Here is an 18214-nt window from a genome sequence, read left to right on the forward strand (position 1 = left end):
GGCAGGGGTGGACACACAAGACAAGTATGAAAACCAACTGGCCGGTGTATTTCCCAGAATGTACAACCAAAAGAAAGAGAGGTTATACCTCATTTATATATGATGTGTCAAAATGCATCCTATTGTCACGTATAACTAATTGTAACAAATAAAACAAATTTAAAATCAAGGGCAAAATAAAAAATAATAACAATGTCACATGTTTGTAAAGATGCAGAGAACCGTTTCTCGTTGTTAAGGGGACATAAAATGATATAGTCATGCTGGAAAAAAAAATCAACCTTCTGAGAGACACTAGAGATGATGAACTAATAATAGCACCAATCTGGAGTTCCCTCATTTATAATATTAAGAATGTTGAGCCAGATTACAATCACAATTTGTTTCAAGGAAGTGGTTTTATGTGTGACTTACTTTAATGGATATGTATATATAATTCCTGAGACCTTTATCTGTTTTGGAAACCCTTTGGACCTTTTATATGAGTAGTAATAACATATTTGTTTTCTTAACCTATATAATCCTATTTATAATGTTCTAAGTGTCTATAGAGAAATTTATTTCTCCTCTGGCTATAGGGCAGGGATGGGGGAGTCCCAAATCCTCTAGCAGTCAGAAGTCAGCAAATGGTTTTCAAATGCTTATTCCCCAGGCATTTTGTTTTTGACATTAGTACCAAATAGAGGCAAAGAGGGAAATTAATTTTGGTCTAGCAAATCCAAACTGGGTTTTTATTTGGTCACTAACAGCATTTCTGGTCCTTCTAAGTGGTGAAAATATGCCTCAGAGGCAAGACTATCTCCAGCTTTTTCAGGTGCAACATCAGGAACACTGATAACCTTTTGTATAAAGAAGGCATGCTGTGCGTTGTGCAGTCAGTAATAAGACTTTGCCTGCAGGGTATTAGGGTAAAGGAATCCATTTGAAATGTATTACAAGTCAGAAATTGTAAGGCACCAAGAGCTGACATTCCCTAGTAAGGTCTGCTGTATAGATCTAGTGCTTGGACACAATAGTGGGATCGATGTCGTCTGAGGAGAAAAGACCCTGGAAGTCATGTCCCCACAGCTACCCCTTAACATGCCCAAAGCCCTGTCAAAATGACTTTAGAAATCAGCTTATTGGAGCATCAAAGAGTAGGAAATCATTTGGGTTCCCTGGTGTGGTGGGGAGGGGGCAGACACTGATGATAGGTTTGGAAGAATGGAGCTAAGAATGGTTCATCAGAACCACCCTGAAGGTCATTTCAATGATGGATTGTCCAAATAGTTTGAAAGTCATAGACAGAAAGCTCTGGCTTTGTCTTTCTACTACCTGGAAGGGCAGAAAAAGGCCCCACCCCATTCCTTCAACCCTATCTTTGCTGCTCTCCTTTCTGTGATATTTCTGTGCCTCTCTTCTCACATGCTTAAGACTGGGACATCATTGTGGATCTCTGTCTTCGGCAGGACACACCCACCATTAGCTGGTACTTCTTTGTCCACAGGTGTTTGCCAAGAGGTTCTCCAGATAGAAATGTTTTTTTCTTTTTTCATTATTTCCAACCTCTGGTCATGGATATCCAAGCCCGATGAATTCATGTCTGGCTTATACTGCTTCTGGCACAGTGAAAATACTATAGACGTTTACATTACTCACGCTAGTGATTTTGTAGGCAGTGGCTGGACTGTCAAGCCATTTAACTCCACTCCACATCATTTATTGATTTGTTTTTAACTTTGTGCAATATTCATTTATCAGCACATCTTTTTGGTTTAACTCTAAATTCTGACCAAATCTAAATCCCTTCTCGCCATGTCTACTGCTGCCACTCCAACCAAGACATCATCTCATCATCTCTCCACAGGTGATGATGATAGTCTCCTTGCTGGGCTCCCTGCTTCTTCCTCAGATCCCACTAGAGTCAGTTTTCTGTATTGAGACCTGAGTGATCTTGTTAAAATATGCACCAGAGCATGATGCTTTTCCTCCTTGAACTCCCCAGTATTTCCCATAAGGTTAGAATAATCTCCATGATCCACCAAGCCCTGCATGATCTTACTCCTTCCCATCCTCCTTCCTTTGAGGATGTCACATTGCTTTACAGCCTCTGACTCCCTCCTCTGGAACACGTGAGTTTCATTTTTGCCTTTGTTCTTGATCTTTCTTCTGCCCCAAATGCTGTTCTCCTTAGAGCCTTGCATGGCTTCCTTTGGTCAATTAGAGCTTAGCCTAAGGTTCACCATGATAGATTTCCTTGACCTCTACTTACAGTGAGCATCCTGTGACTCTATCACATCTCCTCTTTAATCTTGTTCCAAATGGCTCTCTGAAAATATTTGTTTCTTTTTGGTTTGTCTTCTCCTCCAGGATGTAAGCCACATAAAAACATGAATTTTGTCTGTTTTGTTCACTGTGGTGTAGCTATCTCAATGTCTAGCATGGTGTGAGGCATGCAGTAATGTTCAGTAAATATTTACAGATGGAAAGAATGAAGGTATAAATGTGCCAGGAACAGTAATGAACATAAAAACGAGATATGAGAAATGTGTAAGATTGCTTCTTCTTTCAAGGGGCTTTCTTTCAGCTTAATCAAGGAACTGAAGGTTGGAAACAAACTGGCCAAGCCTTTGCAGGAGTCATGGACCAAGGAGCCCAAGGTCTTCTAGAAAAAGGGCAGAAGAAGATTTATACACAATGGAGTATTACTCTGCATTAAAAAATGACAAAATCATAGAATTTGGAGGGAAATGGATGGCATTAGAGCAGATTATGCTAAGTGAAGCTAGCCAATCCCTTAAAAACAAATGCCAAATGTCTTCTTTGATATAAGGAGAGTAACTAAGAACAGAGTAGGGACGAAGAGCATGAGAAGAAGATTAACATTAAACAGGGATGAGAGGTGGGAGGAAAAGGGAGAGAGAAGGGAAATTGCATGTAAATGGAAGGAGACCCTCAGGGGTATACAAAATTACATACAAGAGGAAGTGAGGGGAAAGGGGGAAAATATAAGGGGGAGAAATGAATTACAGTAGAGGGGGTAGAGAGAGAAGAGGGGAGGGGAGAGGGGAGGGGGGGAGTATAGGATAGGAAAGGCAGCAGAATACAACAGACACCAGAATGGCAATATGTAAATCAATGGTTGTGCAACTGATGTGATTCTGCAATCTGTATACGGGGTAAAAATGGGAGTTCATATCCCACTTGAATCAAAGTGTGAAATATGATATATCAAGAACTATGTAATGTTTTGAACAACCAACAATAAAAATTAATTTAAAAAAAAACTAAATAAAAAAAAAGAAAGAAAAAGGGCAGAAGAGGAAGCCTTTCATCTGTGGGTTTAAGAAGCGCGGCCTCCTTGGCTTTGGGATTCACCCCGGTTCTGTGCAAAGTAGGCTCAATCATCCTGGGGACTTAGCAGGAGAGTCCTTGCCCACAAACTGACAGCTGAAATAAAACTGTAGAAGCTAAGCCAAATATAACAGATAGTTTTCATGAATGTGGAGGAAAATGTGAAATCGGAGCTCCTCACATATAGGAGAGAATACATGGTAGAGTAAGCATCAAGGATATTACTCATGCAGAGTGTGACTTCTGAAATGGTGATCACAGGATGAAGAAGTTTGTTTGAAAGTCAACTATTATGTGAATGGAGAAAGCTTAACATTTTGCCATCTAAACATTTGCATATTCCTTTTCAAGATGAGGATTTTGTGTGACAATGTAGAACTTAGTTGTTCATTTGTACCCAAATGCAGTATGAACAGTGAGAAATTAGGCAAGGAAATTCAGGCTACAAATTATTCCAAATCACATAGCAATGACTAGAATTTCATTAACATTTTTAGACTCTCCTTTTTATCAAATAAATAGCAGGGAATAACTTAGCCCACTTTTTTAAAAAATGTTCATACAAAGAACAGAAATATTAGATCATAAATCTTAATAATTTCTTGCATATAAACATGTAAGAACCATTTTCTGGCTGTGGTGATGTGCTTCTTGGCTCCTCTGTTTAGAATGAGATAATGATGCTCTTCAGATGATCCTGTCGACCCTCTTTTTCCCATCTCATATTGTTTAGGCTACAGCTGATTCTAATGGATGCACGTTCATCTTGTCATAGAGGTTTATATTGTCAGCTGACTGAAATTAAATTTTCTAGATTATTTGTAATTCATTCTCTTTCATGGCTATAGCTGATACCTTATTGTGTGTGATTGTGACAAAGAATTTTTTTTTAATACTTGAAGATTTCCTTAGAGGCAATTTTTTTGTTGTTGTTTAAAAAAACTAATCATCCATTATTTTTCTATAGTCAGAGCATCTTTTAATTCTTAGAAAATCTACTTGATTTCAAAGAGTTTGAACATTTGTTCCTGGAGCCTGGAGCAAATTAAATGTGCTTAAGATGCATGAAACTAATAAAGGATAGAAAATAATAAAATGGTAATATTTAATCTTACTTATAAAGACTAATCTATTAGGTTAAATGGTAGAGGTTATAAGAGCATACCTCTTGGTCCCTGAACTAATGTGTGAAAATTGTGTGAAAACTGAATGATTTTGTCATTGCACAAAACTAGTGGAGGGAACTTTCAAAGAAAGTTCACATTTTAATGGAATTGATTTGAACCCTAGCCTAGTATTTAATCCAAATATTCTATTCATACATTCAAGAAAATCAGCCACTTAAAAAATAACCTTACTTTGTAAAATTAGTACTACATAAACAGATTTATTCATGCTGTAAGTCAGTTCTTAGACTATTCAGACCACATCAAATTTTAAAATTTCTTTAAGAGAGAAGGATTTTTTTTTAAAGATAGAAGCAAGAGACTGGGAATAGAATTTTGTACTACATAAAATAACTAACTAGTATACAGAAAATGTGAAAAAAAAACTCCTGCAAATTAATAAGAAAAAAATCCCTTTTATTTTTGAATAGGCCAAGGATATAAGAAGACAATTCAGAGGCTAGAAAACCTGATTAGCTAATAAACATATACATGGTTGTGTTTGTAATAACCAGGGAAATGCAGATTAAAGGAACAGATACTATTTCTCACCATCTAGTTGGCAAAGGCTAAGAAGTCTAAAAATATCAAGAGTTAGTAAGGTTGTGAAAGGAAGTTTTCATATAGCACTCCCATGAAAGTAGATTGTCTGAGGAACTTTAGATGTCAGTTTGGCTTTCTTCTGGGTAAATTTTAGTATGTGTGCACCATACAATCCAGCAATTTTATTTCTAACTCTTTATAATTCTTTAAAACTTTTTTTTGTAGTTGTAGATGGACAGAATGACTTTGTTTTTATTTTAATGTGGTCCTAAGGAATGAATCCAGTGACTCCCATGTGGTAGGCAAGCCTCTGCCATGGAGCTATAGACCCAGCCCTCTTTATAATTCTTGTATATACTTTAGGGAAATCCTTGCATACATGTATGGAGGAGGATATAATCTTTGCATGTTTGTAATAAGGAAGACATAGAATAACATGACCAAGTATGGGTAATAGCTAAATGTATTGTGAGGCTGTTAATATGGTGACATGCTGTACAGTGGGCAATAGTTGTGGAGTAGAGGGAGTGCGGGCTTCCCAGAGGAGATGGGGTTCAGGTGAGTATTGAAGGCTAAGTATCTAGGACCACCATTATGCAAATACTTACTATCTTTATTTTGGACATGAGAGACTAAAGGCAGAGACCTTAAATGATTTGCCTAAAATCCCACAGTAAGAAAACAAAACCCTCAATGCCAACAGGTTGATTTGAAAAATTAAAGGTAATATTCCATTATAGTGAACTGCTATCTAACATTCTACTATATTAGTAGATGTGTCAGTATTGGGAGATGAAAAAGCACAGTGATGTGCTTTTTCCCGTATGTATTTTAGGTAAAAACTAATAAATACATAGGCAATTCCATGTATTATTTCTGAACCCATGCTCAGATACACACCCTCAGACTAGAAGGAAACAGACTAAAGCCATGACATTGTTACCTTTAGAGAAGGGATTAAGAAGGAACTGGAAGCCAGGCCTGCTTTCTCTACAGTGTGTTATTTCTGGCAATCAGTGATGCAGTGATGCTCATAACAGTTAATTTTCAGTGGTGGATGCCTGGGCCTTTGTCATGATATTATATATAGTCTCCTGTATTCAGGAGACTAATTTTTTCTTAAAAAAACTATGTTAAAAGTTTCAAATCATCCTTTTAGCATTGAGGGCCTCCTTTACTTACCGTGGGATTTTAGGCAAATCGTTATGAAGGTGGTAAGTATGTGCACCACAGTGGTCTCGAATCCTTATACCTCAATACTCACCTCAAGCCCTACCTCCTCTAGGAAACCCTCTCTCCCTTTCTTCTCCCTCCTCTGTGTCCAAGGGTGCTATAGACATAGGTCCTCTGTGTTCTTCAAATCATGTGCACTTGAACCCTGAGCATGTTATTAAATGATAGATCTCACTGTGAAAATCCTAGTTAGTCTCTGTTACAGTGACAAGTAGTGCATGCTCAGTAAATATGATTAGTAGCCAGAGGAGATGCTTACAACAATAAGAGAAAAATGAAACAATAAACAAGCAAAATAATACAAATAGGATAAGACTTCATAAAACAAGTCATCCTGTAACAACTCCCAAGGTTGTTGTTATTCTTTTGATGTCAATGAATAAATGTAATACCCCAAATCCTTACTTAATCTTAGCTCATAATTTATATCCTTGAGAATTTTATGTACCACTGGTAGGATCTAGGGTCATCAATATGCTTTCATAGAGAGACACCCACATATATATTTAGGTGCTGTAAACCACAAGCATCTCACATCCTTTTTTTTCTGGTTCGTAATTTGAGCTAAACCTACACTGATGTTATAAAATGACAGTTCATGCTTTGAAATTCATTTAACAAACATTTTTTTTAACAAAGAATAAAGATTCTTTTTCAGCCAATGAATGAAATTAACCTAAATGGCACTGGGTGGTTGTCCGTGGTGATTGCTGGCACTCTGTCAGCTCTTGGAGGGTTTTGACATGTGAAGGACATGGGGTTTTAGTGCTTTCAGGGGATCTGGAAAATACATTTTTATTGTTCTTCTTCATGGATGGAGAAGCTTTACAAAGTTGTTTTATTTTTAAAGCGCTTGATGTTTTGAATGAGGGTCTTTTCTTCTGTGTTAACAAAGGGAAGGACACACCACAGCCTTGTTAGCCTGAAGCACGAGGAATGAAATCATAGGGAGATAAAAGACCCTGAGGATGGAGGCTTAAGAAGAAAGGGTGTGTGTTTCAGGAAGAACCCTGGTTTCCTATCTTCTGAGACAGCAGAAAACTATTTTGTTCTCTTCTTAAAAAAAAAAAAAAAAAAAACCCACTCTGTAGAAGTAATTTTTAAAGTAACTTATTTGTGCTTTGCCTGGATCTTAGAAGATTAAGGGCTGAATTTTCTCTCCTATTAATTTCTCTTGTAGTCATGGATTTTCCTGTTAAAGTCAATGGAGAGCATCCATGGCCAAACTTCATGTAAACAATTTTCAAGTCAGTATGCAGACATTGATATGTCCTGAGAGATACTTGAGATTTGCATGGTTAGGGCACCCATGACCTTAGTTATGTAAAACAGCAACCCTGGTGAGGGTAGTCATATATTGTAAGCTGACATCTCTTTCTCCAGATAAGCCTGAGTTCTAAGATTCAGTATGTCATCCACCTGTAAGGTCATGGTGAAAATGTATCCCCAAGGTTGCTGATCCCCAGGTAATTTTACATTTAGGCTTAGATTTCAGAATTATTAAAACTAAATCCTGACCTATTCACTTCATCTAGATTTGTTTAGATCTAACACAACAATACAGAACTAGGCACTTTTGTTTTGCTCTCTGTAATTCAGAATGAGTTACTTAAATGAAGCATCATGTAGTTCAGAACATGTTTCAAGGTTGCCTCTGAGGCCTTACTTGGTAAACCAGGGCACAGATAAGCTGAGGCAAAATCAAGGCAGTTTAAAGTTTGGTGAACACTAATTTGGTAGAATTTCCCAAATTTTATTTATGACAACCTATTCTTTACACTAAGGTGGGGGGTTACTAAGAAATTCATGTGTTTGGTTTTCTCCTCCTTTTTCATATATGGGCCCCATGTCTAAGCCTATACTGCTGGACATACAGTCATCAGTAAGTGGAGTATTTCCAAACCCAATTTTTAATTGGAAATTATAAAAAGGATGTGAGGTAGTGCTAAGTTTCATTGCAGATCTGAGCTTTTTCTGGTTGCCTTTATAAAAGTAAATGAGGGGTCCAGGGATTGCTTTTTTACTTAGTAACTCTATTTTTGAAATTTGCATTGTGAGAAACAAGTTATTCTTTTTGGCATGAATGACTGATGCAAGACAAACAAATAATAAAAGCCAATGTCAGACTTCTTGTTCCAGCTTCATCTACAGCTGGTGGAAATTGTCCTAGGAGTAGAATGTTTTAATATGCAAACCACAGAATAAAATTTCTGCTGCTACTGGATCAGTGCTGTGCCACACACAACAACAAGGGCAATTTGTATCATTAGTGTGTTCCACCAGTCTTATTTTATAAAAATAAAGTTAGTTATAACAAGGGTCAGAGCCTTGCCCGTGTTTCCATAGTTGTGAAGTGCATGTGGCCTGGCCTGCCCTGGGTCTGTCTGATGTTCAGTGGTTATACCCTCTCCTTGAGCCAGAGAGTGATTGAGGGATTTTATAACAAGGTGAATTTGGAGGTAGACATCACCTAAGGCCAAAATGATTTCATCCCCTGGAGCTGAAGGAATCCTTGGATGATGAGACAATGCATTAGCGTGCCCTTATTCCTTCCTCCAGAGCGCCTCTCAGTTTGGCATTTCTGTTTCTCTCTCATTATGCTTCTTTCATTGCCCTTTGTCTACATGAAGGCAGGAGACTTAATAGATTATTTACATGTGTTCAAAGACTACCCAATGCCTGTTTTTTGTTTATTTGTTTTTATGTCAAATGTGATTGTGGACTTGTTGGTATATTTTTTTGTCATAACTATTCTCATTAACATACCTTAAAGCCTGGGAATTGTCATTTTAGTCAACCAAGTATTAAGTCTCAGCTGTGAGGCTTTTGTTCTAGAATCTTCCCCTTTGGAAATCAGCAGAAACTATCAATCTATACTAATTTTAATTTTGCATTTGGTGTCCACCATTTGTTTGGGATGGCCAGCATGGTGTGGGGGCAGATGGCAACTTTGGAGGCACCACACTGATAGGATTGGGTTGAACTCTCACTTTGCCACTTGAATACTATGGGGCTTTGAGCAAATTACCATCTGAGTTTATTTTGCACATGGAAATATTGTAATACTTATGCCTGTCTCATTGAGTTTATTGTAAGATTTAAATAACATAGCTTTGTAGTGTCTTCAATAATGCGTGGTGCACATTAGAAACTTGATATCTCTCAGAAATTCTCTCCCCAACTCACGTACCTCCATATACCCCCTCCCCATATTCTTTACATGGAATTGGGCTCAGGGTTTGAGATAGGTTAGGAGAGGAAAATATACCTGGAATCTTTATTAATGATTTTATGGACTTCTCTGCTTAGAAAAGTTGCAGTTCTCTACATTCACAATCACTTTTATTCACTTACCAAGTATTTCTTGAGTACTGCTCGTGTGTCAGGTGTTACATGGGCCTAGTTTTCAGGTCTGTATGCTCCTAAAACTAAGAGCTTCAGTAATATTTTCACAGTGCACTTTCAGGTGTTTTGTTTGTTTGTTTGCATAAAATTCTTACCAACTTGAAGAAGCTCTTCAGATATGACCATATCCTGAATCTTATTTTTCCTTTGATAAATGTTCAATGTTCTCACTTCTAAAGTAACTTTCTATTTTCAGTCCTCTTAAACTCTTCCTAAACTCCTAAAGTCAATTGTTAATCACAGAGTCTTGCTCAGTATCATCTGCTGCTCTGCCTTAATGGATCATGTTGGGCAAAAACATAATTGTAGGATATTCTATCTACACAAAATGTAATTTCAGTATTCCCATTATAGAAGAGCCTCATGAAAAGAACTTGTTATTTTGTGATCAGAAAGTCTTGTGTTTAGGTACTGATAACACCACTTGCTAGTTGGGCATTTTGGGACATTTTATCTAAATGTTCTAATCCTAAATATTCTCTTTGTGTTATATGTGATGAAGAGTCTCATCTTGCTTTAAATGTCAGGAAGACTAGAAAGAGGTGTGTAAAGCATGAAGCACTGATCTTGTCATGATATAAATGTTCAGCACATAGAATCATTTAAAAAAAAACAACTTCTTGATGGTTGTTCTGGTTTGAGTCTTAAATGTCCCCCACAGTTCATGTGTTAAAGGCTTAGTCCACAACTGATGGCTTTAATGGGAGGTGATGGAAATGAGGAGCTAAGGTCTAGAGGAAGGAGGTGAGAATCCTGGGGGTATGCCCTTGAGGGAGATATTGTTATTCTGGCCCTTCTTCCTCTTTCTCTCTCTTCCATGAGGTGAGCATCTTTCCTCTGCCTCACATTTCTGCCATGATGCTCTGCCATACTCACAAAAGCAACAGGTCAGTGTCCATAGACTGAAATCTCTGAAACTGTGTACCAAAAATAAATCCTTCTTCCTTTTAAGTTTTTTGTCTCAGGTAAGTCTTTTATCTCAGGTCAAAGAAATGGAAAGCTGATTAGTACAGTTGTTTTTCTTCTACATACTTATTGTAGAACATTTAGAAGATAGTTAAACTAAGTGAATGAAAGAAAATGCAAGCATAATCTCAAGACACAGAGATACCCAGTAGTACCATTTTACTGTGCAAATGTTCAGTGTCCCACTGTTTCCCTGTCTTAGTCATTTTTTTCCTTTTCTCCCATCCTCCGCATATCAGGTCCAACCATATGTAATTACTGTATTTGGCCATTTTTAACCTAAATTAGTGACAGTTTTATCTGGCTCGTTCTAATACATTGCTAAAATTGAATATTTTCCATACAAATTTTAATCTACTTTGTATAATTATGATGTTGCAAACATTCTTCCAGTTCATTAAATATTCTTCTGAAATGAAATAGAACCAAAGTAACACCATTTTGTTCTGACCTAACTCCATTGTATGCTTACTTAAAATGTTTTCTTTTCAGTCTCCTGACAGCTGTATTTATGTTTACAGTACAGGAGGATCTTCCCTTGTCCCTGACTATGGCCCTGAAGTATAACAAAATGACTCTGAAATGTGTAATCAAAACATTCTCTTATGTAATCAAAATATTTGTCTGAACAGATATTTCTAACCTATATGTACCTCAATAGTTCTTATGGTTTTTGTCTTTATAAACTCTGGACTTACCAAATTCAGGTACTGGGGAGTTTCTTTGAGGCACGAGTCTGCTCCTAGCCTGGCATGCTCATTAAAAGACCTTTTTTTTCCCTTGTAATTTGGCTCAATATGCATGGTTGTCAGTAACTCTTGTGCACTCTATAACACTTCTATAATATAACTTTTAATTGTGTAAAGTATTCTGTTGCACGATCATGTAATTTTTTCAAAGGCCCCCTCTTACTGGAAAATTAGGTTGCTTCCTGTTTGTTTTTTTGTTATTAACAGTGCTGAGATAAACATCCTTACAACTTTGGAGAGAGTAAAATATAGTAGCTTCATTCATAGACTCTGGAGACAATATGTCTGTATTCAATCTTTTATTATCTGTAAAATTTTGAGCAAGTCACCTGGTTCTTGATTTTTAAATTTTTATTTTTATCTGACACAGGGAAAACAATGGTACCTATTCCATGTAGGCCCCTGAGACTTATTTCATCTCAAGTGCTCAGAATAGAGTCTGTGGAAACACTTCAGTACTATTAATGAGTTAGATATTCAGCTATTATGAGTTGTTAGTGTCTTTACATATGTATATACTCATTTCTTTGAGAAAAATTCCCCAAAGAGGAATTGCTAGACAGAAGGCTTTTGAAATACTTTGCCAGAGTAAAGTATATAAAAGTCTCTAAAAAGGATGTGGTTATTTACTCTCCTGTAGTACTGTTTAAGAGTGCTGGTTTCTACATGGTGGGAAAGGTTAGCATTGTCACTGTATTGGTCTTGACATTATAATTATCCTACTTATGACTCAGGTTGCACAAATTTTCACAGTTCATCATCCTTGAAGTCAGAAAGCATCCAATCATCATTGTCAACCAGGTGACTTTCATGAAGTGTTTGTACAAAACCTTCTGTTGACAACTACTAAGATCAAGAAACAGTGTCAGTGTGTCTTTTTTTTTTTAAAGAGAGAGAGAGAGAGAGAGAGAGAGAGAGAGAGAGAGAAGAGAGAGAGAATTTTAATATTTATTTTTCTTAGTTTTTGGTGGACATAACATCTCTGTTTGTATGTGGTGCTGAGGATCGAACCCGGGCCGCACGCATGCCAGGTGAGCGCGCTACCGCTTGAGCCACATCCCCAGCCCCGTCAGTGTGTCTTAACATCTATGAAATTCAATTTCACTGGGAAGATATGAAACAGGCAAACGTAAATAAAAATTGTGATCTAAGTACAAAATAAGTAGGGGAAAATATATTACATCTTAAATTGGATTTCAAAAATGTGCCTAAAGGATAGAGGTTGATGGACTATTTTTGGAACACTGGGAAGGATTGACAGAGGGAGAGGACAGGTCTACTATCTCTACTTAATACAGTTCTACTTCTTTCTTTTTGTTATGCATACAGGTATAAAAGATGATAATTATTGCAATTGCATACAAGTCCATGATGATATTCACGGACATTATGGCTGTTACATGCATTATTTTCTCTGAGCGTAATGCCTTCAGCAGACCTCATCCCGTCACACCCCTACTTCCTTTATCTAAATATGGTACACTCAGCATTTAGGACTCAGCTTAGGCATCGTTTTAGCTGAGAAGGCTTTCCTGATGCACCAACAGTGGTTAAGTATCATTGCTGTGTCTCACCCATATCCTTCCCTTACTAATTATTACACAGTATTTTATTACCTAACAATGTAATGTCTGTTCCATTAAACTGAAAGCTTCTAGAGATGTAGTGTATCCTTGTCTGTTGAACCATAGGTGAAGCTCCTTATCTGGCACATTGCAGGTACTTAATAGATTTCAGCTGAATAAATCTCAGCTCAGCCAATGAATGTGACCTGTGTTTTCTGGGGTCTTTGGAAGTTGCAGCCCTAAGGGTTCCAGTGTGAGTTCATTGTTTTGGCAGAATCCAATGCTTTACAAATTTTCACTAAGGGTTGGAGCGTGGATTATGTAGTTCTGATTCTACACAGTAGTTTAAAATTCCTTTTATTTCTGACCTATTATGAGAGCTTATTAGAGCAAGCTGTCTGTGCCTGTCTGAGACCCTCATTAAGTTGTCTCTAGAAACATCTGCATGAATCTGGGCATATTGCATCTGAGAGCCCATTTCCAGCTGTTAGCACAGTAAGAGCTGAAACCAGAAGCTGAAAATGAGTCATCATTCACTAGCATTTAGGCTCCTTTCAACTTAATGTGAAACAAAATTTTGTTCCTTTACTTCTTTTTCCCTTTAGGATCTTCCAGCTCTTTCCTTGTTATCTAAGTTTTTCTAGCTGTCTGAGAGTAACCAGCCAGTCACTTTCTCTTGTAGAACGGAGAAGATCCTGCCCCTTGAGATTAAAGTCTTAACAAAAAGATGTCAGATTGTTTGAATTTAGACTTTCTCTAAACTCTCTGTTCAAACATAGTGTGTGAACTTAGGATAATTGGCCAAATTCTGAACTAACATAAAGAGCAAATTCTGCTTCTTGTCTAGACAAAGTCAGCACACCCTGGAACTATTAGGAATTAGGGAAGAAAGCTGGCTTTTTATGCTGAAGACTGTGAAACTCACTGGAATACATTTAAGAATGAGTGTTTTGAAGTAGTTAACTACAACAACTGAAGAAAGGAAAGGAAGTCACAGAGATGCCTGAATCCAACCCAGGCTTCTGTGTCCTCCCTGCTTTACTTCCTGACTATTTGTCTGTAAACTTCTCGGTGTGGATTTTCACCCTCAGAATAGCTCATATTGATGTACAGTATTCACATTGTGAGGTCTGTGTATCAGTGGCTTTTCAGGAAAACACAGCCCAAAGCAGGGAAGCTGTCACTTCAAAGCATGCCAGAGTGCTTAGATATAGCCGAGAAATTAACCATGTCGGCGTGATAATATTTCTTTAAAAGGCCCGGACTCTTTTTTCTATGCTGATAATTATCAATTGCTGCTATAAACTCATTTCTATCATGAGGACATGTCTTAAGGAAGTGTGTGTGTGTGTGTGTGTGTGTGTGTGTGTGTGTGTGTAATCCCAAGAAAATAAAGCTGGAACTGGTCTCCGTCTGACTGCCTTTCTGGGAAATTGTTGAATGGGACGTAGAAAAGAGTCATGAAGCAGAGGAGAGACAAGTTCTGTCCCCTCACTGCTTCTTTCTACCACTCTGCTGTTATAAAACATTCTATAAAATGTGTGTGTCCAGAGCTCACTCTTATCGTAATGTCACAGTGGAAAATAACTAGACTCAACTAATACAATTTTTTAAAGTGCTTTTGACATGATCTTGGTATTCTTACCAAGGTAATTTTATTGGCTAACATTGTCTTTTATGTCAACCAACAAATTTTTCTTGAACATGGGGAGCAGTTGGGTACGAATTCAGTATCTCAGGTTCTAAAACTTGGAATATGGGATATGAAACCCTTGGGAAGGGTTTAGCACAGAAGAATAGCAAAAAATAAACAAACCTTTGGAAAATAAGTAGAAGTACTGGAGTAACAGTATTTACTCTAGAAAAGAACAGGGTCAAGGTTACACTCATGCATCGGGAATAAGATCCTTTATGATACACACATTGGTGATCAACTGGGTCAACTCTATTGTGAGGAAGACAGGGGGAAAAGATTACAAGATGGGATAATAGATTTGTCTTCATGGAAGAAAGATTTCCCCCATACTCTTAAGGATTGATGAACCAGGAAATGGGTTATAAAAGACTATGGAATTTACTGTGGGGGACCTATTTTTTCCCTACTTGGGAAAGCTAAGAGGACCTAAAGGAACATACCATGTAACTTTTTTAAATATACATTTTTTTTCCTTTAAGATCTCAGATTAAAAGTGTTACAATTTAAAAACCAAGTTCTGTTTCCCTATCCAGAGGCAATAAAAGAAACAACTGATATGAATGACAATGGGCTTAAAGCTCATTTTGGAATTATTACCTAATCTTATTTAGTGAAAGAAGATTGTGAGTTCTTAGGTAATTGCTTTCTTGATCTGCTTTAGGTTCAATAATTCTCTCTCATTGTTTTAAATTGTGTTAAAGTGTGTTTATTAAAATACTAATGAGACCAAAGCCATACTGATTAACAATAGAATTATTCATTTAAACCTTTTGATACTATGAAATCAAAGGTGTACTCTAGTATTGGAAGATGGATCCTGCAATTCTAAAGAGTTGTTTGCTGTGTACCTAGAGTTATTGTTTTAAAATAATAGTTCATTCTAGATCTGTTGAAGTTACAAAATTTTTATGGAATGAAACAACTTTTTAAATCATAAAACAATTTATCCTAAGAGCTCTAGATAGGGTGCCTCTCTTCTAGTGATTTTTATAGCATCTAATTAATAAATAAATGCAACGCTGGCTGGGCAACACATACTGAGTAGGTTTTGTTTATCAACTCCCTTTGTAATTTTTTAGAATATTTGCAACTGAGGTTTTCCCCCTTTCCCACTCCTCCTTTTGTGCTCATTGACTTTGTCTTGTAGCCTGTGTCTTACCTGTTTTATTTTTATTTGCTCTCCATTTTCAGTTTCAGGTTTGTCCTAATTTTTTTAATAGGTCAGTATAATTAAAGACATTAGTCCATTATTTTTCTGTGTTTCTTTGGAAGGTAGCTGGTGTTACCCAATCACACACATGTTGACTGATACCTTGAAAGCAGATTGGCAGTTTCCTCCTTAGAGAAACCCAGAATGCAGCAGAGTCACTCTGCTCCCCAGTAGCTGCCCTGGGTCCCTTCTCCTTCTTCACTGTCATCTAAGGATCAGGCTTCCTCACTGATCTGAACTATCGAAGTTCTCCCTGCTCCATCTGTCTGCCTCTCATTGTTAGTCCCTTCCTGCCCTTTCTCCCATTTAGCAGGAAGCATATCTGTACCATCTCTCCATGTTTAAAATCCTTGATTACTGGTTTGCTTTTACTCGAGATGCAATCCACATCCCAATCTAACATGTATAAAAGCCACCATCTGAGATCAATCCCCGATGTCTGGCCAGCCTGCTCTCGCTGCCACACCCCTAGCCTCCTCAGCTTATTCATTCATTACTGTGGCCACATCAAACTCCGCGCTCTGGGTAAAGGAAACAGCCTGGGCAAAGAAGTGGTACTGGAAAATGTGATGATCCTTAAGCAATGGAGTGATAGGATGTAGCTCAATTGGTGCTAGGCATGTTTGTGCAATATTGCCAAGAGTTGGTGCCAGGACTCTGGTGCCCAGCTAAGGAATGGTGACGGGGTTAGCCAGTCATTCTCTCTAAGGAGAAATATATCTGATAGATATATATCTGATAGATAGAAACTGTCTGCAGAGTTTGTGACGATCCCCATCTGTACTCTGATGCCCCCCTCTGTTTTTCTCCCCAACCTCAGCCTGTGATGGTGATCACTGGGGGCCTCACTGCAGCAGCCGGTGCCAGTGCAAAAACAAGGCTCTGTGCAACCCCATCACAGGGGCCTGCCACTGTGCTGCAGGATTCCGGGGCTGGCGCTGTGAGGACCGCTGCGAGCAGGGCACCTATGGTAACGATTGTCACCAGAAATGCCAGTGCCAGAATGGAGCTACCTGTGATCATGTCACTGGGGAATGCCGTTGCTCACCGGGATACACTGGAGCCTTGTAAGTGACACACTGCTCAGCAGAACCCACCCACTCTCTCCATTCCTGCTGTGCCACCATCATATTCCTTGTGCCTGGTTTCTCTTGCTGCCTGAATAGCTACTGACCAGTCTGGACTTCAGGCCTGGATAAGGAGATAACCACTAGGTAATCCTGCTGCTTGGCTTTGAATATCAGAGCTTAGTTGAAGTCCTAAGGCCAGCTTCCCAGCTTCCCTTTCGGTGAGGTGAAAGTAGGGTGTTGTTAGAATGGCAATGTTTGTGAGCGTTTGTAGCAGATTTGTGTTTCTGTTCTGAATCTCTCATAGTTGTATTCACTTTATACTGATGACTGTTAGTGGTCCAGGTTGTCCTGCTCTTTGTGGCAATTAATGAGCTGGATAAAGCTGGGTGGATTTATTATCTTAGAAAAGAGGAAAGGAGGACTTTCTATGACAAATAGTTCATAATAAAAAGATTAACTTGGTTATTTAATACCCACAGAAACATGTTGCTTTGTGGATATAAAGATATATGTATCACATCCATGTAGAATAAATGCAAATACTTTATTTTTTTCTGGAGAACATTGAAATAACTACTTAACCTCCCATTACTTTCTTTATTTTGTGGGAAAGGCATTTTTCAGTTTGCTTCCATTAGCAAACAGAATAAGAGAATTTGCCACAAAAAAAAAAAAAAGAAAAGAAAAAGAAAAAAAAAATGAGAGAGAAAAACCTTGTTTCCTTACTGAGAAAATTACACTTGTAAATCACTAAACCAAACACTTGGAAAAAATGCAGCTGATTAGGTAAATACTTCCTGCCAGCAGTGGCAATGTCTATGAAACAGGACTAAAGAAAAAAAACTGCAATAACCTGGAGAGCCCTGATTTTCAGAAGAATGGACGATCAGCTCACACTATTTAATTGGTAACATTGCTTTTATGGATTTTCATGAAGGTCACAGTTGAATAGGGGTGTATGAAACTTGGAGTGGTTTCACAGGAGAGCAAAAAAAGCAAAGGCTTGGAGAAGAAGGTCCTTATGACATAGGTTAAAAGAATGGACACTTGTCAGTCTGGAGAAGAGAAAGTTGAATATTGATTATGAACAATATGTGCCCAAAGAGGTCGATGGGTAAATATTTCTACAATCTTTGAGGTTAGAACAAACACACTAACAAAAGTAGACTTACCTGTAGTGCAAGTTCTTTGTAAGAGTTTCATGGACAGTTCCTGTCACCAATGCATGTTTGGCCATTTTACTTCCAGGTGCTCTCAGGACAGATTTCCCTCGAACTG

At 37.8% G+C, this 18214-nt stretch overlaps 1 protein-coding gene across 1 annotated transcript in view; it reads left to right on the forward strand.

Moving 5' to 3' along the window:
* Megf10 (multiple EGF like domains 10) overlaps positions 1-18214 on the forward strand; it is a 116433-nt gene that overhangs the window by 42956 nt on the left and 55263 nt on the right. The window contains exon 5 of the mRNA XM_076855908.1: positions 16687-16933. Within this exon, the coding sequence (XP_076712023.1) occupies positions 16687-16933 (247 nt within the window). The remainder of the gene's footprint in view (positions 1-16686; positions 16934-18214) is intronic.

The sequence above is a fragment of the Callospermophilus lateralis genome, chromosome 5 (assembly GCF_048772815.1).
Source record: "Callospermophilus lateralis isolate mCalLat2 chromosome 5, mCalLat2.hap1, whole genome shotgun sequence".
NCBI classification, from domain to species: domain Eukaryota; kingdom Metazoa; phylum Chordata; class Mammalia; order Rodentia; family Sciuridae; genus Callospermophilus; species Callospermophilus lateralis.